The sequence below is a fragment of the Plodia interpunctella genome, chromosome 13, assembly GCF_027563975.2.
Source record: "Plodia interpunctella isolate USDA-ARS_2022_Savannah chromosome 13, ilPloInte3.2, whole genome shotgun sequence".
Lineage (NCBI taxonomy): Eukaryota > Metazoa > Arthropoda > Insecta > Lepidoptera > Pyralidae > Plodia > Plodia interpunctella.
Window position 1 is genome coordinate 1,757,794 of NC_071306.1, and position 23,872 is coordinate 1,781,665.

A 23,872-nucleotide genomic window follows, 5' to 3' on the forward strand; every position below is an offset into this window, starting at 1 on the left:
CCATTAGGAAGGTACATTATCCAAGATTACTATAGGGTATATTTTATCTCAAAATTCCCACAAGAGTGAAACCCCGGACAACATCTAGTATATAATGTTATATAGGTATATATTTATACTTACCAGATTAAATTAAGGTTATTACGGACGGGAATTATTTCTAATATTATTTTCATCGCTTTATCTCTTCATTCGTTTCGAGTATGTTATTATTGCTAATAGCCGATGGTTTATCGTCATATTTACTATATTTAATCCACATCGGCTTAATTTGCTATTACGAGTATATTTACTTCAAGGCCGAGGATTCAAATCCATTAGCAACTTACGAGTACTTTGTTAGGATGATATATTTTTGATTCGATTAGATTTTACACATTACTTTTTTTTTATCAAGTCAAGCCAGTGATGCTGGACAAAGAAAGCCCTTCCCAAGCAATTTCCCCTAAAATTTGGATTTTATTCATAAAAAATACGATAAGTATTACATTTTTAAATATACCGTAAAATAATTAAAAATAACTATATACTATTTCATGAGTATTACCTATTCTGATTGTCTGTTTCCATATCCCAATTATGTCGTGCACAGATCACATCAAATTAATTTTAAAAGCTGAATTTAATTTACCAAAACCAACACACAGTTTTGTCGGCCGCCGTTGGAGCTAATCCAAGACCTCAAGAGCTGGATGTAGTGAGAGCAGAAGCTGCCAAGACTTCACAATGAGAGTATGTTTAGATAATTCTCATGATGCAAAAACGGAAAAGAAAAATACTCGATTGCCGTTTTCTCCAATGAAAATTTATTTGTTTGATTTTCGGGGTCAACATAGCGTGTTACAAACTGTTATATAACGCTTGCTATCTTTGACACTCCTGTGTCAAGAATGTCTTTAAGAAAAGACACAACAAATGTTTTGTAAAATTTCGTAACACGCTCATGCTTTACAGTGAAATATAAATTGTAAATATTTTTAATATCTACAATGTACATCATGGATACATTACAAGACTCCGTCTATTAATTTAATTGAAGTTTTGAGCTGATAGGTACGCGGGGCGGAAGGCGGATGAGTGGGAAATGCGGTAATCACCGCCTGCTCCACTACAGATGTAGTGGAGCGGGCGGTGGTTGGAAAACGTTGGTTGGCGGGCAGTCCGTCGTCGCCCAATTGATGCGCAGAAAATGAAATTTGCACCGTCGCTGTGCAAAACTTAATACATCACACGGTGTGGCCTCACAGGCCTTCCTTACAAATAAGGATAAGGTGGCTGGGCTAAGAACCTCCACGCAGGCCAATGACTATTGGCGGATTTTAACGACTACAAATACACCGAGATCAACCGCCTTTTAAAACACAGAGTATTTTCTGTTGTTCCATAAGAAAATAGGTTTCCGATAATCTGAACAGCCCTATAATCTAATGGTGTCATAGATACCGGTGTTAGAACTACTTTCCGTAGTTATATAAGTAAATGTGTTAGGTGGTAGGGTAATCTCAGGTAGGGTTTGAGTAGGAATAGGCAAAGGCAGACAGTTATATAATAATATAATTAATAAATCCATCAGTCCATCCAAATTTCATTCTATAGACCAGTACTTCTATCCATTATTCTGCAGTAGTTCACACTCCCGCCGAGACCTGCTCATGGTCATATCATTTCATTGGTATATCCGGGAGCGGGTCTTGGCCTACAACATCAAAATTCTCCAAAGGGCCTCTACATGTTGGATCCATATCCCCACGCAAGCCTCTCAAAGGACCGGACTATGTGCCGTGAATCCCAAAAGGAGATACAAATAATTAATAAATAAAATACAGACCTGTGAACAATAAAAAAAATAAACTATAGCACTAAATCACTGTTAAATTTAGAACACTTTTCCGAAACATATTAAAACACTTACCCTTCAAGGGTTTATATATATATATATATTACCGTTACCGTACCGATATCGTTATGGTAATGAATGAGTCAAAATGTGATTTCAAAATATCAAGTGGAACAATAATTTAAAATTTTGAATTTAGAATGAAAGAAATAAAAATCATGCCAGCGCGCACGCGATATGACTAAAGAGGCGTTACAAATGGATCTATGGTTAAATGATTTTTCCATCGTCCTATCAATGGGACATCCAGTGGAACTACGTTATGGTAAAATAGTATTTTATGGTGTGAATTGAAAATATTTTAGATTAATATTTAAATAGCCGGTCTTATTTGGGTTTTATAGAATGTCCTTATGTAAGTAAACACATGTCTGGAACGTGACTCTCATTAGAGCGTTCCGACACGAATCGATTTTGTGGTGTTTTAATAATTACGTATGGAAATTGTTAACCATCTTCTTAAGAAAATTCCTTTAGTGTTCTATTTTTAAATGTATTATATTTACTTGCTGTACTTATATACTTTTTGCACGACATTACAAACACAGTCAACCATAAGACCAAAAAGATATAACGCAATTGCGCGATAAAGTTGAAATAAATAAATTAATTAAAAAACTTACTATTATAAACTAATAATAGAAATAAATGAACTCATAATTACATGAAATATATAAACATAAATTCGTAATCTTACTGATAATAATAAAACGTGACACCAGTACATATAGAAAGTTTTTATTACTAAATTACTCAATCTCGTCTCACTTCTGAGCAAAGATCTCCCCAACTATTTCCAAGCCTTTATATTCCATGCCACATGCAAGCATTTCTTTCTATAGTCAAAAGAACACTGAAAGGCAAAAGTCCAATCAAAATATAGCGCAGTGTTCTAAGTGTCACAAACTGGACAAAATCCGAAACTCTGGTCGAAAGCAGTATCAAGTATCAAAATTTCCTTTTCTCTTTTTTCGCACGAAAAGTATCCGTAAAATCTCGTTTGCTGAATGTTACATTTCAATGTTAGACCCTAGGAACCATGATGCGTGTATTTACTCACGTAGAATCCTAGGTAAGTGGCAAACGCGGTAAAACAGCGCAACGCAACGCGATGACTCGATATCAAATCTTATCAAATCTTTCATATCCCGGAAGATTTTTGTTCACTGATTGGAAACACCTTTAATCGCAAGTAGGTTAAATAAATACATTTACATTGTACCATATTAAAATAGTTTTAATTATTGTTTACTATACAACATGGCAGAGTACAGACTGTAAGAAATGGCGCAAAGAAAGGGAGGCCCATACGTGACAGTGGTTTGTGTAGGCTTTAAATGATGAATGATGAACCCAATATATTGGATGTCTGAAAAAAAAAACTTTAATTTTTTTTATTATACCCATAGCGTCCATCACATAACGTCGCATTCTCCCGATAAAAGTTAGTGGCGCTATTTAAGAATATTAGCGACTAGATGTTGGCCGGGGCTTTGCTCCCGTGGGAATTTTGAGATTATGAATAATTGGAAATATGCTTATAGCAATCTCAATACTCAATACTCAATATTTTTATTGCATACCATAAAGTGGACATGGTGTTATAAATTATATAAAGAAGCACATATTTATGGACCCTGGCGGGCACAGCAATATGAATAGATGAGAGGAGGTCGCACAATCTTGGATAATGTACCTTCCTGGTGAAAGAATTTTTGAAATCGGTTCGGTAGTTTCGGAGATTACCCACCTCAAACATACACACTCACAAACGATTACCTCTTTATAATAATAGTATAAATGGCCTGCATTTTCGCACACACTCACAGCGTCGCGTCTCGTGTCCCACGGTTCACCTAGGGCGTCGAGTCGTGAGTATATTTGCGTATCCCCGCGGGAAACAAGCGTGATAAAATGTATGTATACCATATGTGTGTATGTATGTGTATTTACCAAGTGTTCGCTCTTCCCAGTCCACTTTGATGTGTGTTAGAATTGGGTTTGTTAGCTCGCTACTTAGTTTTAATGGGGAGGTAATTTGGTATAACGTATCCTATTCACAATGTATTATGCTTTTGGTTACATCAAAGTGTGGTGGTACAATGTTTAAGACTTGATTTTGATATTATTTACTGCTCGTATATGACGTGAAATTATAATAAACATTTACATCTCCGTGGGGATTTTAAAGATCAAAGCATCCTAGTTACTATTATCATAACATAACCCAAATATGGTTAACATGCAAGATTATTAACAAGCATTTGATAGTTCATATTCTTGTTAATAAACTTGCCTTGAACACGTGTCTAAAATCTTGTTCGAATTTATCTTGATTCAGTATAATACTTTAATAATTATTAGTGTTATGTATATAGCCTTGCGTCTCCATTTCATCCTAATATTTATTTATTTATATGTGTATTATATATTTTTTGTAGTTCATATTAATATTTTGTATATTGGCCGGGAGGTCCCGGGTTCGATTCCCTATCAGGTCAAAATGAAAAATTATACTTTTCGAATTGACCTGGGTTTTTAATGTTTATCTATATATGTATATATTAATAGCGGCTCGCCCCGGCTGCGCTCGGGTAAAATCATAATAAAAATGTCCTATGTCGTCACTTCTGAAGGTCTCGCCAATCTCTGTGCCAAATTTCATCAAAATCGGCCTAGTAGTATTTGAGTTTATCCATTACAAACAATAAATACAAATATTTTCTTTTTATAACATTAGTATGGATAAAATATAGTAACATAAGACATATCTCGAACTTACTTTGAAGTTAACTCAACATTATATTATCATGTCGATTGAGTGTGTACAGACCTTATCAATATAGTTTGACAGTATTGACGATACAAACGCCCTGCGCCCGACAACGAAGTACACTGTTAGTAGTTTGTAACAACTGTGGGCGAGCAAACTTCGACATTTGTAACCCATATCAATAAGTGATATACTGAGTGACATTCGATGACGTCAATTGCTGTTCAGTTTATTAAATACCAGTTCATGTCCGTGGCGTTGCGTGTTCTTCATCTACATGAAGAATAATGTAATTGAAATGAAAAATCACAGCGCTAACAAAAACTTTCACTTCAGTAATTCATATCGAACTTTCAACTTTTGCGAACCCACAGACTTTTGATGTCAAATTATCGTATATAAATAATATATGTACAAATTTATTTCTATGTATTATACTTAATAATGGTTAAAATTTATGAAATTTCGTAAATTATTTAAAAATCAAAATCAAATCAAATCATTCATTCAGAATTCATTCAATCCTTCACAGGCACTTTTTTTTCACGTCATATTCTAAATTAAATGATGTTTAACAAAGCTATAATTTTTTATCAGTAATATAACAATGTAAGTATACAATAAAGTACATGGTCAAAAGGTATACTGAAATATATTATGATTGTGATCAAGTGCTGATAAAAGGAATATATATATATATATATATATATATATATATATATAAATAGGAATTAGATATATGTCCAATTTTACGTCACGACATAAGGGTAAATTGCACCGTCAAATTTGACGTTGATTTTAACCGGCGCGCCGCTGACGTTTACCTAAAATGGAGTATTTTTCGTTATTCTGCGCACGTTAAACTTAATATCAAAATTGATGCAACCCACCCTAACAAAACATTGAAGATTTGTAAAATACCATATTCAAATTACAATTGAATACAACCAATAACGATTTCAGAGATAAATAATTTGTGTGTAATCTGATTTAGAATTGATCAGAGTGCCTCTTCTTCATAGTCATATTCCTCATGGCTGAGGGTCGTGGTCATTACGTGGAATGAAACACACACAACAACTTTCTTTGCATTATTAATGGAGTGGTTTGCCATTGCCTTCTCAATTTCACACACGAGTTAATAATCAACCAGTGTGCAGGTTTCATCACGATGTTTTCCTTCACCGGAAGCAAGTGGTGGTCGATGAAAACTACTATATATGAGTCAGATTTGTATACAAACTCATGTGGCACGAGTAGGATTCGAACCTGGAACCTTTCGATACACAGGCGGGCGTCTTAACCATTACACCACCACCGCTTCAGAGTGCCTACGAAGTAAATAATTGTTCGCACGTTTCTATATCGATGATTATGTGATATCGTAACGAGATCTTTCCGGGTCGATAGCTGACTCGATGTTTGAGAATGTGTTAGCAATATTGAGGTTTCGAGTAAATGGCAGGAGTATTTCAAAGTTTGATGTGCTTTTTCTGGTATCCTCGTTGAGCGGCGTAATGCTGCACAACGCGACGCTGTAACTGTATAACTCGCCCACACAGAGCCACAAAAAAATATTGTATTTCAAACGTGCGTATGTAACTATGTTGGTCTAGGTTCAAGAGAAAGGCCTATCAATTGGAAATTCCTCTCATAGGCGATGGGTTAGCAATGACCTCATCCACTCTCATCCATCAATAAACCACCTGGTAAGTTACCAACCTGGTCTTCGGTTTTCGCGACTCTTGGCTTCCCATGAGACATAACACGTGATACTTTAACTGTGTCGTCACATCTTGCGACATCACTTTCCACACGTCACGAACGATACGTGTGGCAATTTACTTTTATACAATGTACAGCGTTCAATCTCTTAGTGAGGACGCCAATTTAGAAATTACGATATCAGCATTTACAAATACATACGTACACATTTGACATTCATGTATTGTGTTTCGTCGCGCTGCCTTGCATTATTTGTCGCTTAGCTAGGATGCCGCTTTATACCTTACACGTGGTTTGGATGTGATGTAATAATGGTTTGTTGGTTAGTCGATAATAGGATACGATTAGTCAGATTATAAATGCTATATTATAAATGACTGTAATCTTCACCTTTCAGAACCTACTCGTACAGTCAACAGCACATCAAGTTACCTTGTATGAACCTCTATGGCGCGGCAATAGCGGCGACTTTGCAATGAATTAGGGCAGGTTGATGTGCTGTTGAGTGTACTTCAGAGCTATCAAAATTCATGACAGTAATGCAATTAAAATTGTATTAATCAAATAGAGTCTTATCTTACCTCCTCCTCAGCCAATGAAAGCTTATTTTAACTGCGCGCGGTACAATCAACTGCATATCAAGTTACACCCTAAAATTATAGTGATAAAGGCGAATTTTCCACGACTATGTATGTGGTTGACGTGCTGCCGACTGTACAGCTAATTAGGAGCACTAACTCGCTCAGAACATAACGGCTAGTGTCATTCAATTCCCAGCAGAAATGTCCAAAACAATTTGAAAATTAAACTTGGCAATGCTAAGAAATTTTGAGGTAACTTTGGCTGTGAAGTTTTGCATTGAATAATTGGTCCGGTGTCTTTGAATACAACGATTTTACTGGCAAATCTTTTGAATACAGTATTACGTCTTAATTTATTAACGGGGTAGACAAAGCCAAGAGTTGCCAAACCTCGAAAATCACCTTTAGCTGTATGATGGGCTTATACGTAGCGTATACAGGGTTATTGCGTATACGAGATAGTATAGTAGCGTTATGTAGCGGAATCAAACATAAAGTTAACGTTTTATAGAAACGACATTAAAACTAAAAAAAAGGAAAATGTTTGTATTTATTACGTTTAGACAAAAGTCGTAGAACAAAAGATATTAGTCTCTATGTACCTTATGCCCCTTTGGAAGGTTATGCGTTAGATAGTATGTTAGGATGATATGCGTGCCAGTGGTCTGAAAACTAGGGATGCCGAGACGACCATTCGAAGTGGAAACGAAAAAGTAGGAAAGCGAACCCTGGGCTCCAACGCTCAGCGGCATAGGAAGTAACCGGGAGTACATAAAGTAAATCAAATAACAAATGCAAAGTCTGAACTAATTATATTTGAGATAAAATACTAAATATCGACTTCATTATATTTTTATACAAATCTTTTTCTTATTGGAAACTTAGTCAAAAAGACCGCCCCGTGACGCACCTGTTGCAAATGTGCCCATAACGCTGGCGGCATTCCCTCACCAGTACGACTCGGCACGGGGGTCAGCACCAGTATTTCACCGCGAAGGGGACAAACATAACATATTTCAGATTAATTTCATGTAATATTGTTAGCTCATTAATTTAAATTATTTACAGTATATTTCAGTATATTTAATAGAGATAATGAAATCTACGTACATAAAATATTAATTTCCTTTCTCTGCTTTTATAATAACGGTGAAATTATAATAATATTCTAATATAATTATAAAAAATCTTAAATATGGAATACAGGAAACATATTTCGTAACTAAAAACTTTAATGAGTGTAGAGTTTATGAGGTTAGAACTTGTAGAGTTAGGGCGTATAGTGTTAAAGCATATATATTTATTTCATTGTAGAGTTACGGCATTTGAAGTTAGATAATGAATAGTTAAAGCTTTACATAAGATCTGTGAGGGCTTACCATGATCTCCTAACGCGATCCACTTTACGACCTAAAGCAAGTTGTCTGCACTCGTCTTGGCAATATTTTAAATAACAATGTTTTTTGTGTGATTTACTATCCTAACTATAATATTATAAACGCGGAAGTAAATCTGATTGTTACCTATTCACGCTTTACCTACTTGAGTAGGTAAAGCGTGAAGATTGGTTGACCAATCTGTTTGAAATTTTGCATATTTGTATTTTGAAGTACGTAGAAGAAAATAGAAAACATTCCCGTGGGGAAACTCACGCGGGCGAAGCCACGAGCATAAGCTTGGTACTGTATAATGAGGCTAATGGACAAGGGCGGTTGATATAATCACATATTGGTCGAAAACCATAGTATTTATCGACCATCATGACTCGAAAAATAGAATTAACAATAGAATTTTTTATAGTGTTGTGAAGATATATGTTTAGAGAAGATTCGTATTTGTGTATTCATATTCCTACGGATTCACGTTAAAACAAAACGCGTGTTCTTTTTTCAAAAGTATATTTGGATTTGAAATCTCTCCGTTGGGGTTACATTATAATGCAGCCAACAGTAAATAGCGGCCGCTACTCGACGACAAAAGACGTCGGGCACACAGATATAGATTTACATAGACAACGCAAGTATCACTATTTTTATTTAAACCAAGTGTACCGACTTTTAACATCTACTGTGACGTCACAGGCAAAATTTAGCGACGGGTATTCCAAATCGATTCAAAGACATCGATGCCGTCATGTTACATAACCTAAAATTACAACCTATTGAATGAATCAAAAGTTGGATTATATATGACGGATCAGGAAGTGTGTGATCAGTGTTTAGTTAAATAATTCAAATATTTCAAAGTAATCAACTTAGTTAAATAATAACTTGACGTTTTTCAACCGTCGCGCAGTTGTTGAATATGGTCGCGCCGATATGTATAATTCCACTATTAATTATTTAAAGACGGCTTATTATTATTTTATATTATTACTAGCTGCGCCCCGGGGCTTCGCTCCCGTGGGAATTTTGGGATAAAAGTACCCTATTTGTTATTGCAGGTTATTTTCTGCCCGTGTACCAAATTTCATAACAATCGATTTAGTACATAATGCGTGAAGACAAATTACAATTAATACAAGACAAGAAAAAATTACTTTCGCATTCATAATATTAGTTGAGATTTTTAGTAATTTTTGGTAGTAATATTTAATATTCAAATTATTTTATCCAGGTTACATTTTTATTATTGTAACTGTTCATCAGCGAAAACTTGTAATCGACCGTATCTCTATTGATTGTTAAATTCTACTTATGCTGTTAGATGTAAGTTTTCTAACATTGAAAAATAAAACATAGGACTGGAGCTGATATCCTCGACTAACCCGGAATGTCTTTCGGGGTCGACATGCGGACATACATTTGCGTTATCTATGTAAATATATATCTGTGGTCGGGCACTAAACACGAGACTGCAAAACTTATTGTATTTTTCCAAGCAAACACGAAACGAAATGCGAGTCAACTTTTAGCTACTCTGTAAACATCAGGGGGATTATAACTTTGTATGAATAAAACAGTAGGTATATAAAGGAGCCGGATTTTGTATTGATAAAAAAAAAACAGTTTTTGTCTGGACTGTCTGAGAATAAAGTAATACTGGACGAAGTGATTGTTGTAGATTGCAAGCAGCACACTCGGTCGCTTCGCTGATTTATTGTGAAACTGCTTTTTGAATATTTTCATATCAATAACAGCAACGGCTGCTACCCGCGTCGCCGACCGCGGCGAAAAAGCTACGTGTTTACCTTACTTTAAATGTATTTATACTAATTTCTTATAAACATATGTGACATATTTGAAAAAAATTTAATAATAACATGATCTTATTTTACTTCGTTATGTTAAAAATATCCTTACATATTATAAAACAAAGTCCTCCTCCCGCGTCTGACATCAGATCGAGATAAATTCAAAAACAACTTGACGGATTTTCACGCGATTTTCAGCAATTTTTTTGGTCTTTCTTAGAGGCTTTTCTGTTAACGGGTGGACATAATTTTAACAGCTCCCGTGTCATCCATTCCCTCCCAAATTCCGCGCCGACATTTTGAGAAAACGATAGAATAAAAATACTTGAATCGATCGTTAGGCCTAAAACAACCTGTGTACATTTTATTTGGTCAATTTGTGGACAATTACAGTGAGTGCCGGCACTGTAAGTGGATAAAGCGATCCACATTCTTGGCCCGAGATACTTCGTCCCTGTATTTTCGGATCCACCATTTTCCCCACAATTATTTTGAGTGCCTTCATGTTCGGTATACTATATTCGATTAAGTTGGTAGCATCACTGAGATGGTGCTTAGAAAATCCCAGACTACTTATCTGTTTCTCTCTTTTTCGCGTATTTTCAGTTGCATTCTCAGTGGCTCTCTTCCAGAAACTCAAAAAATAATCGAGTAAATAATACTAGTACAAAAATTTTTTAACAACGAAACTCATTAGAATTTTCGCTAAACAGAAATTGTTTTAAGCGAGTTTTAAACATTGCTGTATTGTTATAAGTGTATAAAAAACTTTTTTACGTCGCCAACAATTTGAAAGTGTCGTAAAATTACACAAAATCTCCTTATATAACATAAAACGTGTACTTTTTCACAACCTATACTTACCAGATGCAAAGTTTAAAGAATGGTATGTCTGTTGTTTAATAAATATTGTGTATCTTGTTACCTGAAATTTAAAAATGGAATCGTAGTCGTATTCCTCATAACTGAGGGTCGTGATTATTAAGTGGAATGAAACACACAAAACGATTTTCTTGGCATTTTAGTGGCCATTGCCTTCTCCATTTCACACACAAGTTGATAATGAACTAATTCCTCGTCTAACCAAAAACCCAAATTATGACCAATATTCCTGAGGTAACAAACTACCAGCTTCCAGTGGAAAGAGTGACCGAAGAGCCCAACATGACCTTATGTCCCAAATATATATATATTTGGGACCTTATGTCCCAAATATATATATATTTGGGACATAAGGTCACGTTGGCCTCTGAGTAACAGCGGAAGTAGATCGACGGATTGCACAGGCGTGGGCAGCGTTCGGTGCCAACAAACAAATCGTGCGTGGCAAAATACCCCTACACCTTAAAGTGAAAGTCTTTGAGCAGAGCGTTATGCCCGTGCTCACCTACGGTACAGAAACCATGACACTCACTCAGAAATCCGCCGAGAAGGCTTCGAGTTACACAAAGAAGCATGAAGAGAGCAATACTCGGAATCACCGTGCAGGATCGGAAACGAAACGATTGGATCAGAAACAACATGGCTGTTATAGCAAAGAAAAAGTGGGCATGGGCAAGACATATTGCGAGAATGCAAGAGGGTCGATGGACGAGACGAGTTCTAGAATGGAGACCAAGAGCAGACACCAGAGGACGCGGCAGACCACCGCAGCAGCGTTGGGTGGATGATATCCGACGGCACGGAGGTCGAGACTGGATGAGTCGGGCGCAACAGCCCCAAGAGTGGAAGAGGAGAGAAGAGGCCTGTATCCAAGACTGGATCACCGATAGGTCACCATGATGATGTGAAGGTTTCCTCACGATATTTCCTTCACACGATTATTATTAATCATTGTAAAATCGCTCTTATTACCTTTTGTTAACAACCTGCTTTATTTATTTTTGTCCATAGCGCAGACAAATATTTGAACACGTTCTCACACACGTTTTGTTTATGTTTTTCGTTGTCTGTGGCTCTGGGTACTTAATTAACGTCTGTTATTTGAGTTTGTGTCCAATGGTGACGACTAGAACTTACTGTATGCAGGTTTCGTTCACCACAGACAAATGGAGGTCTATGAAACATATATAGATTAGTCATAATGGCATACAAACTCATGTGGCATGAGTTGGATTCGAAATAGGAACGCCTCGATTTTGGAAACAGAACAAGCAAAGAATATTTTTCTTTTAAAGAAAGTAAACTAAACCTTTATCCAATCGGCTAGTACAGTTTGCAGAACAAACTTTACAACTCTTACATAACGTTTCTTTGCTGACCGTACAGCGAAAAAGAGACGGGTATTTGATAAGTTCAACCGGCTTTCCGAGTTTTGTAATGACATTTTATATAGTATAATGAGATTTATACAGTTGTTCAGCCGTCAGCGGCAACATAAAAGTGAGGGTTGTCACAAAATATGAAACACGTGATACTGTGTCTTATTAATTAGCTCCCAACGCGTCAAATAAAACAAAGAGAGCGGCCCTCCCTCCCCGCACCTCTTACCTCCCCTTTAATAGCCCTGTGTGGAAGCGTTCGAAATTCAACTATAAAAACCGAGCAAATACGTCGGTGACCAGTATTATTAAAACAGAACCAATCCAACTGGACTGGTGTAGTTTTTACAAACTATAGAAATAAAAATGGCAATTAAACTACGTAACTACAGTTACATCTACCTAGCCAAATTAATTGCAAACTCGCCGCTATCATCACGCCATAGAGGTTCATGAGGGGTAACTTGATGTGCGGTTGACTGTACATACTTCTACTTGACTTTGTTGCGTTGTATCAACAGATAGGTATAATTATATATTTTCCAATCAACAAAAATTATATTTATATTTTGGTCCACTCGGACAAACCAATTACTAACTTAATTATTAACGATTTTTTACCGCCATGGAATCGGTGGTGAAAATAAAAATAACTAGATTTTTCCCGCGGCTTCGTCCGCGTGATTGTCAGTGAAATATCTCGACCATATAAACTTTGAACCCCTTTTTACCCCCTTAGAGGATGAATTTTGAAATATCCTTTCAGCACCCCTAGACCACATAAGGAACCTACTTGCTAAATTTAAATTTGTGCGTTGATATGTCATTCACAGTGTTCTCTTTTATATGTATTTACAGGGTTACTGCTATCAAACGCAAAACCTAAAGGCTACTTGGGTTCATCAAAACAAGCAACTTTTAATCTACGATTTTTTAAATACAATCAAATTTGCGATTCTACAAATCTTAACTCTATGTTATAGCCAAGCAACACGAGACAGTACAGAGCTTAGTGTTATGTAGTGTAATCGAACATAGAGTTAACGTCTTATAGAAACGACATTAAAACTGAAAACTGACAAAAGTCGTAAAACAAGAGTAGGCGCTTAAGGTACATAGTCTCTATGTACCTTAAGCGCCTTTGGAAGGTTATGCATTAGATACCAGTAACCCTATATACATATAATATATAAAACAATGAGAAGAAAGCTATGTATAAAGAAACGAATGGATGAAACTGAAATAATATCCAAGAGTCGATTTCAATTTAAATCGTCTAATCAAGTTTCAATTTTCGGCACAGTTCACAGCGGAAAGCGTTCCGTCGACTTTGTGTTGCTATCAATTTATCACACGGACATTTTGGTACATATTTCATTCTTGGCGCACACGTTTTTGAAATTTCTGCGAAAATATATCGCAAATAACAAAATAGCTTTATATGCATATTTTCTAAAAAAAAATCAATTGGAATATGCGCAAAATTGATTTTTATCGTTTCCAGGAGGATGGCATCAAATTTTGTGGATACATTTTATTGATACACAAAATTACTGTGATTTTCCTATAATGAGTTAATCAAAGCATATAATAGATATTCTCAGAAATTAGACCTTTTCAGGCACGTTTTCCATTCAAATTTTAAATTCCTAGCTACGTGGGAATTTCAGGACAAAAGTACTCCTATGAATTATTCCAGGTTATATTCTATCCATGTACGAAATTTCATAAAACAACATACATCCTCACAAACTTACGCATTTATAAAATTTGTAGGATCTTTCAAAATGCTACAAACTACTAGCATTTCAGAACGACCACTGCTGAGAAGAAATGCCGAAAGGAACTCATTTAAACAGTGTTGGTCCCTATCACGCCAGAAGGGCTTTAGTTTGTCTGTATAACTGGTTGTTATGCTTCTATTTATTTTGAACGAGCAAAAAAAGGGCAAAGCCGCGAGCAAAACCGTAGCTTCGACTGCGTTTATCTCGTCCGTTCTTAACTTATTATTGTCGGGATCTAAGCAATGTATCGCGATGAAACCTATACCAGATTTTAAGTTAGACCATACTCTATATAACTATTATATACTCTATAGAAACTGCATTCGATTTCATTCAGTAGTTTTTGCATAATGTTCGAACAAACACAGACAGACAGAAAGACAAAATTTTAAAAAAATAATGTTTTGGCCACTCGTTCGCTTTAAGTCCCATAAAGACCCCTCATAATTACTGATCTAATCTACATACATAATAAAAAACAAGGCTACCTATATAAATTTTGTAACTTTTTCTATATTTAAATCGCCACAAGCGCCTTACCAAATCCAGTCTATCTGAACTTTGCCGCTATCTCGTTCGTCAAAGCGAACGCGAGCTCACTCTAGTACCGTGAAAGTTGATAGGTCTCATGTGTTTGCGTTTGCTTTGAGGCACTGAATTTTAAAAGGAAAGTAGCTTTTATAATTTTTAAATTTCGAATTTTTAAATTTTTAATTTTCAATTTTTGAAAATTGGTAAATGTAATTCTCAAGTTTTAACTAACCCTCCTGTGTGTTTTATTTAAGGTGGGTTGCACTAGTCAACTTTGACGTCGACGTTCTTTGCGTTTGTTTGCGCAGCTCAAAGTTAACGTCAAAGTTAACCGTGCACCCACTCTTAGTGTGGGTTACACATTGGATAGATACGATCCAAATTTGTTACTTTTATATATTGCTAAATGGTTATAAATAAATAACTATTGCTAGTTAAATTTGACCCACTTGGTCTAATGGTCTGACTACTAGGAATGCCAACGACCGAAAAAGTTTAAAAGCGGACTCTGGGTTCCCACGCTCAACGGCTGAGGAAGAAACCGGAATAACGCACAGATGAGACAAATGGCAAGATTATACACAATTATCTTATTCAGAACATTTACATAAATCATCATAATTATACGTTAGGCCTGTGTTTGAGTGCGGTCCGGCACTCAAAATAAAATTGGGGTTAATTTTTAGGATTTATAATGTGTTTCTTTTGCTAGTCGGCAGTTATAAGGGCCGAGGAAAATGTTTATTTGAACGCCACAAACAGCTGACTGTATTTTTCACAAAATTTGGACAAACTTTACAAAATTTCTGCTAACAACGATCCAAACGCCGATTTTATTATTGCGCCTCTTCTTCATCTGCGCTTTCGAAGTGGACGATATACTTAGGAAGAGTTGCACCAGTCAACTTTGACCTGTGCGCCGCTTGCGTTTACACAAAATGGCGTAATTTTCGGTTGACGTCAAAATTGACTGGCCCAACCCACTTTTAGCGAGTTTAGGCGAAAAATGCATTGTCTCGAGTTCCTCCGCTTCGGGAGAACTGTAGTGCAGTTTTTATAAACCAATCCAATAGGAGATCGGAGAAGGTAAGAAAATAAATAGATGGTCGATTTTAAAACTATAATATAATAATAAAAAACGTCGATGGCGCGCAGGTTAAAGTCACCGTCAAAATTGAATGGTGCAACCCACTCTAAGTCTACAAAAACCTTACGATAAGGCCCTTTGTTCACTTTATCGCGCGACATGTTAAAACAAAAAAAGATGACAAGCCTTTGATGTGAAACACGTCAGAAGTTAAACCCGCAATCTGGTTTTTGACTTTCGTTAGACTATTGCTTGGGAAACTTCGTAGGTAGGAAGGGAAGTTCGGAAGGGGTAAATCAAAGGAAATCGGTCATGTATAGGATTAGGGCACAGGAGTAGGGAATCGGAACAGAGACTAAGCTTCAAAGGAGCGTCTGTTATTACCTATTTTAATAGGCTTGTCAAAAATTTCAATAAAACATCAATTAGATTTTTTTATTTTTTAATCAGCTGTAACATGTCCCACTGCTGGGCAAAAACCTCCCATTCTCTTTCCACGTATACCTCCGAATATATTTTACACTTTTTTTTTCTACTTTCACACTTTATTCAACTAAATATTTGAAATTAGTAAATTTCTACTTAGCACGAGCGCGAATGTACCTACACCATAACATAATTGAATAGTGCATACTAGCTGTTGGCTGCTGCTCCGCCTGCTACTCGAAATTGACGTGACAGAAGGACACAGAGAAAGAACAACACATTTTCACATATTAATATATATAGAGAGTACGGATTACAAAACTCAACACATGCTGCGTCAGTATCTTCGAGTTCACGAGTCAATAACATTTATTTAGAATCCTTTTAGAGTGGGTTGCAACGTCAACCGTTAACTTTAACCAGCACGGAGAAACGCAAAATATGCCATTTTAACGCCAACGTTAGAAAGAAAGAAAACATTTATTTACCAAAAACATGAATACAAATGTACAAATTGATGACGAAATGAATTAAACCTACATGTTTTACCGAATATAGGTATGCAAATATAAATAAATAAAGAGGAGCATGCTATCCACTACAAATAAAAAATAATTATAATGTATACTAGCACTAAATTCTATCCGAGTCTATCATTAAAGAAATCATTTAAAGTATAATAACATTTATCAGTTAATAAAGACTTGAGGTGCTTTTTAAATAGATTTAAATTTAAGCTTCTATATTGATTTAGAATTTTGTTGTAAGTTTTCGGTGCCATACATACTATGCTATTACCGAGTAAAGCAGATTTTGATGGGTGCATGCACAATCGATAGATATCTCGATGACTGGTACTATAACCCACTCTTAGGGTCAGTCCTGTCCTATTACGTTGGAACTTTTAGAAAAATATTTTTAGAAAATTCTGCGTTTAACACTGGCCACTAATTTATATTGCAACAGTAAATTCGATTCAAAAATAGAACTGCAATTTGAGCATTCAAATTACTCCTGTTTATAACTGGCAGTCAATATAATTAATCTGGTGCCATAAAATTCTCTAATATGTTACTGGGTACAAGGAGTTAGAGCCAAATGGAGTTCTTTTTAAACTGGGCAGTTTTTAGTTTTCACCGCCATATATTATTATAAATTATTCTAAATTGTATACTATCACTCCACTCGCTGGAATATTTTAATTATTAAAGAAAGCCTTCGATAATTATATTGAAGTTTAATCTGTTGAAGTTTTCATAATTCATAAATATAAAATATAAATATGTATCTATGTATAGCAATGTTAAATCAACCAACAACGGTAATAAGCTACTTTCAAGTCTCATCTTCCTGTTTTCTTAGTTTTTAATAAAAAGTCGTTGCAACCCTCTCATCTGAATTTTTTTCTCAGTATCTTCCTCAGCCATTGAGCGTCAGAAACTGTTTTCCTACTTTTTGTCTCAATTTCATCCTTAGTTGTCAGATTATTGTCACGCAAATCGCCATTCCTACATATCCATTACTAATACCTCAAAAACAAAAGCGTTTCTGTTACTTTCAATACATTATTTGCTGTTGATGTCAAGCATTGTTCGTATATAGAAATAAGTCATAAAAACAACGTAGAAAGTTACCTATAGGTAGGTAGGAGGTGAGAGCGAAATAACCTCGCCATCACACCTTTTTCAAACTTTCTTATTAGCTTGATAAAGAATACATACAGTAGACCCTTTCCATATATTTTCCATAATGCGTCCGAACCCAACTAGGCAGGCTGCATATAAATGAAAATATTTAGTGTATGTGGTTAAGAAACAATATAGGTATATGTGTTATAAGTTTCGTGGTACCTGAATTAGTATACAGTTGATTGATTTTCTGCTGAATCAAATTATTTTATTTTGTAGGCGAAGCGCGACGAATTGCTTTGTAGCTTTACAACATTCTGATATATATTTATGAAAGTATAAATTTTATATACGAATAGTATTCGTAGAATATTTCTATATTCTTTTTGTTACATACTATGTAGCCGGCCACGATGTAACTATATTTTAAAAAACTAGCTTTTATCAATAGCTTTTCCATAATAACCATGTATTTTCGTACCCATCTAAAAATGTACCTACTACTTATATTATATTAATATTCACACTCGGAAGCTGGAAAAATAAAATATTAGGGCATTTTGTAACCATATAATGTTATGAACAAACACTAAATTAAATATTTTATCGTTCCGCTGGTGATTCTATAAAATTAGCTGCTCGTCGGCGTTCAATTCGAATTCAACATACGAATAATAGCTGGCATTAATCTTATGAGCAAGGAATAGCGAATTTATGGTAATACGCGGCTGAGATCGTATATATTTTGTCGAGGTTAAACACGGATTGAATTTACACTCTGGCAAAATTCACTGGATTCATTCGTATGAGTATAACGTGGGGATGTTTACTTGAGACTAGTTCAGGGCAAATGGAAATCCGTAGTCTCTCATGAGAAAGATGCGTGATATTAATGTACATACGACTATTGCCTGTTTTGTAGGTAAAATCGCTAAATAGCACAATATAAAAGAATTGTATAACACACAGATTTTTGCATTACTAACTGCGCTCCCGCGCTTTGCTCCCGTGGGAATTTCGGGATACAAAGTACCCTATGTGTTATTCCAAGGTATATTCTATCCGTGTACCAAATTCCATATCAATCCGTCCAGTATAATTTGCGTGAAAGATTAACACATAAAAACAAATAGATCCTCACATACTTTTGCGTTAATAATATTAGTATGATAATAATAATAATAGGGACTGTAAAGATCCTGCGCCAGTCCGACTCGACTAATGAACATGATACTAATGAAGTTTGTATTGTATGTACCTACGAGTATGTATGTGTGTAATAATATAAAATATAATGTATTTTTACAGGAGGGCGAGCGACTGGAGAGCTAACATGAATGCCACGCAAACACTACTCGGGCTCAATGACACTAATCGTAAGTTTAAACTCACTACGAAGTGGAATTTTGAAATTCTTATTTTAAAATAAGATTAATTTATAAATTAGTTTATTTATTTATTAATTTATTGATAGAATAAAAAAAATCTACTTCAAATTGAAAATTCTTATTTTAAAAAATTATTTAAATCAAAAATTATAAACTTATTTTAAAATAAGAATTTCAAAATTCTACTTCGAATTAAAAATTCTTATTTTAAAATAAGAATTTCAAAATTCTGCTTCGAATTAAAAATTCTTATTTTAAAATAAGAATTTTAAATCCTACTTCGTAGTTCAAATAATTTTAAAAAAAGTAATTTATTGACTTGAATCAATACATTTTTGTACATGATACAGTTGATAAGGCAGGTCCAACGCTCAAACATCCACCAGCAAACTAGGACTTAACCTGTATCTTGCTTGGTAGAAGGCGTTACGGAGGCGTATGCCAGTTCTGGCAGAATCTGAAGTACTTAAAATTGATATAACATTATAAATAAAATAATAAATAAATATATTAGGACAAATCACACAGATTGAGCTAGCCCCAAAGTAAGTTCGAGACTTGTGTTATGGGATACTAACTCAACGATACTATATTTTATAACAAATACATATATAGATAAACATCCAAGACCCGGGTCAATCAGAAAAAGATCATTTTCCATCATGACCCGACCGGGGATCGAACCCGGGACCTCTCGGTTCAGTGGCAAGAACTTTACCACTGCGCCACCGAGGTCGTCGTATGTACTGTACATGAGTTCTATAGTTCCCAAGCTAGACGAATCTTTATTTTAGTTCCCATCCTGTTGTCCTACACGACTTGTTCGTCGACAGCGACATTTGTCAGCTCCTGGCGTGAGCTCGGATGTGACTAGCAAAGACGAACTTGGTTTTAATCGTACGGTTGCATATGCAACACTGTAACTGTAATGCCGACTCCACACTGTTGTCGAACAGTTCGGCATACACTGTTGGTTTTTCATGCAGCATATAAAAGCACTCATATTAACTGTTGCAATGTTCACGCATTCGCATCGGCATGTGTCTGAGTTTGGCGACAGTGTGAAGCTGGCATAAAGCATACAGTACTCTAACATCATATCGACTGCATGTGCTATTACAGTACAGTACGCTCGACGTTCAAGATCAAATGTTTTTGTCTTTGTCACACATGTTTTTTAATTAATTTTGAAAATAATAATGAGATGAAAAAATAATCTGAAATCGAGCGGGAATTGAACAAAACCATTTAAAATGCTTGTGTACTTTCAAAAAAACATAATTTCTTACCTACATGTAACAGTGAATATTGATTAGTAAAGAATATCTAATACTTTCTATGAAAAATTCTATACGTAGACGTAAGATGTAAAGAGATGAATTAATTCGGTCAAAGTGACATGGTCTCGACAGCTCAGGTTGTTAAGAGCTATCTCAGGTAGACGGTGACGTGAGTTCAATTCCTGCTCGTTATATTATAATACCAGAAACCTAGCCTTTGCTGAACATAACATAGTAAACAACTGCCACCGACTGCACCAGTGTCTTTTCAGCTAAACGTAGATATAGCCGCACTTCTCGGTTTAGCCGTAAAATATTTATTTCATATCATTGTCTGTCTGCCTGTCAGTCTGTCCGTCCCTTTTCCTCAAACGCGTCAGGTGTCAAGTTGGAATTAATATACAAATTCTTAGGACCCTGTCCCTCGGCGACGTGGGTGGAATGTGCGGCGCGTATGAAAAACTTTAACCTACTTTCTAGAAATACGTATTCATTTCCATAAATACTTTTTCGCGTTCTCTATGAGGTTACGACTAGATTATGATGCGACGGAATACGAGAATAGTAAGCGTTGCAAACACGAGATACTCGTATATACGTGCTTCGTGGTTGAAAAGCGTTTTTAGCCGCACCCTGGGGCCACCATCACATTTTTATCAAATCGCTTAATTTTTTTAGCGAAAAATAAAAATGATCTTGACAAATTATGCCGTACTTATGAGTTTTAACAGAATCATTATACAAAAAAATGAAAAGAATTAATTAAATTTATGAAAAATACGAATCAACGAAACGTAATAATTATATTTAAGCGATTGTATTATCTACACAACAAATGATATAATTATCTAGAAAGCCAATAATATTCCCTGCACAGAGATCACGTAACATCCCAAAAGGTCTAAAAATATCTTACGAAATATTAGGTACTTAAAAGGGTATCAGTGGGCATTTTATTACAAATATATTCAAATAGAGAGTAACACGGCTGAACAGTGCTGCATCCGACCAATCGAAAGGTCACAACGTGACCGACCCGGTGTCCTAGGTGAGCGACGAACGCGGCAAGGCAGCGCGACGCGACGCAACGCCAAATATACGTATGTAAGAGCTGTATTACATACGTACATTTGGCGTTGCGTTGCGCCCTATTATGCGAAGTAGCTAAAATACAAAATGTCATAACAGAAAAAATAAACAAGTGCCTTTGCTCCCGTGAGAGCATAGAAATAATGATAACCCTATGTGCCATTTTATGTTAGATTTTACCAGTGTACTCTAATGTTATTTCATATGGATCGAGTGTAGGTACTCTCGTGTAATTTCATATGGATCGTAATCATGCTAATTTTCAATAAATTTTACTTGATCATAATACAATAGTTTAATCTTCACGCCTTAACTCAGTCATTTTTAAACTTTTGCATTTCCTATTAATAGTACACGCAGGATTTAAGGATAATCGAGGTGACAGGCTACAAACGCATTTCCAGACATTTAACGTCATGTAAGTTACCACCACCACAGCCGTATCTTCTAAATTTAAATTGTACTATTTTCGATAATTAGTAAAAGTAGTCTTATTGTCGCGCCGCGTCGTGCAACGCGCAGTCACTTGGCTAGGATACTGGGTGAGGTACTAAACAATCATGTATTTTAGCCTATATGAATATTTATGCTACATTAGGACTGAGACGAGCTGGGAATCCAGTCTTAGAAAATTATTAGTTTATTTATGGATATAATTAATGTTTGAGTACGAAAAAACTGAAGAAAAGTAGGTACATGCAGGTGAAATAAAAAAATATTTATAGCATCATAAAAATAGTATTTAATCAAAAAAAAAAAGATTTAGATTATTGTGATATTTTGCGTTCAGTTCATATTATATTCTGTTCACAAGTATTCGGCAAAAACTCTATTCCCATTATTATACTTAATAAAAACTTTATTCTCAGATTAGCCTCGGAATAGTTATTCTTTGTATTGTCTCGTTCTTTCAATGTCAAATGCTGAAAAGAGAGAGAGGGACAAAACAAAGATATGCTCCAAGCCTAATCAGAGAATAAAATGTTTATTAAATAAGGCGGTATAGTAATATTAAATCACACAAAATCGAAAATAACATAATCATAACAAAATAAAAATAAAGAAACAAACTGTATGTATACCACAATATATTAAAAACTTTGCTTAAGAACAAGACAAATGTTTATCCGAACCTATGAAAAAATAAATATTTTCTCGTTAAAAGTAAAATATATTTTCTCGTTAAAATTCGTTTTCTCGGCATCGCTCGGGCATTACCTTAACAGAACACACGCAAACCTTCCTCAGGAATCACTTTACATTATGGGTTGAATTTATCGCGTTCATACAGACAGACAGATGGGACAAGGAGACTTAATTTGATGTATCAGATCTACGGATACTTACTGGTGACATGGCAGACATAAACAACAATTTTATTTGTTAGACAAATTAAAAAAACTCCCGACTTTCAATATTCATTTCTCTACAACTTTTGAACGGCTGAACAGATTTTCATGAAACATATGGCTAAGAAAAGAAAAACTAAACAAAAATCAGTTCATCCGTTTGGGAGCTACGATGACACACACAGATACACTGACTGTGTATCTGTGTGTCACTGACACGTTAAACTTATAACATCCCTCTTTTTGTATCGGGGGTTAAAAATGGAAGAAAAATCTATCAAGTCAAATATAATCTGGCATAATAAATTGTATTGGATACCTTCGGAGAAGTACTTAAAGGGCCATCAGAGGGTCCCATGATACGTGACCAGATAGAAACACAGATACACAAACAACTGATGATGAGAAATAAAGCAATATGCAGATCAAATATGAAAAGGATAATACTGGCTGTAAATTAATAAAACAATGATAAAAAACATTATTATTTTATGACAATGAGTTATCATTGTCATAGAATAATAATATTTTTTATCATGTTCGGAATTTAAACACATAAAGAGTTATCTTTATGTGTAGGTGCTTATAAGTCTGAAATGAAAGGTGTTTAAATTCCGAACACTTTTTAAAAAATTAAGAAATATTCATGCCAATCCTTTAAGAGTGCTTCGGTAATACTATCACTTAATACCTTTGAGAGTGCTTCGGTAATTAATCAAATCAAATCATTTATTGCTTCCTTGATGTCATACAGGTCTTTGTTTACAATAAATAGTAACAATTAAGGACCCAGGTTTTAAAAATTAGTATATTTTTTACTAATCTATTGCCAGGTGAAAGCCTTCACAATTTTCTTACACGCATCATTGTCTTAGTATTG

General features: G+C 35.1%; 1 protein-coding gene across 1 annotated transcript in view; it reads left to right on the forward strand.

Annotated features, from left to right (window-relative positions):
- LOC128674994 (5-hydroxytryptamine receptor) overlaps positions 1-23,872 on the forward strand; it is a 75,872-nt gene that overhangs the window by 19,628 nt on the left and 32,372 nt on the right. The window contains exon 2 of the mRNA XM_053754040.2: positions 19,195-19,262. Within this exon, the coding sequence (XP_053610015.1) occupies positions 19,220-19,262 (43 nt within the window). The 5' untranslated portion in view covers positions 19,195-19,219. The remainder of the gene's footprint in view (positions 1-19,194; positions 19,263-23,872) is intronic.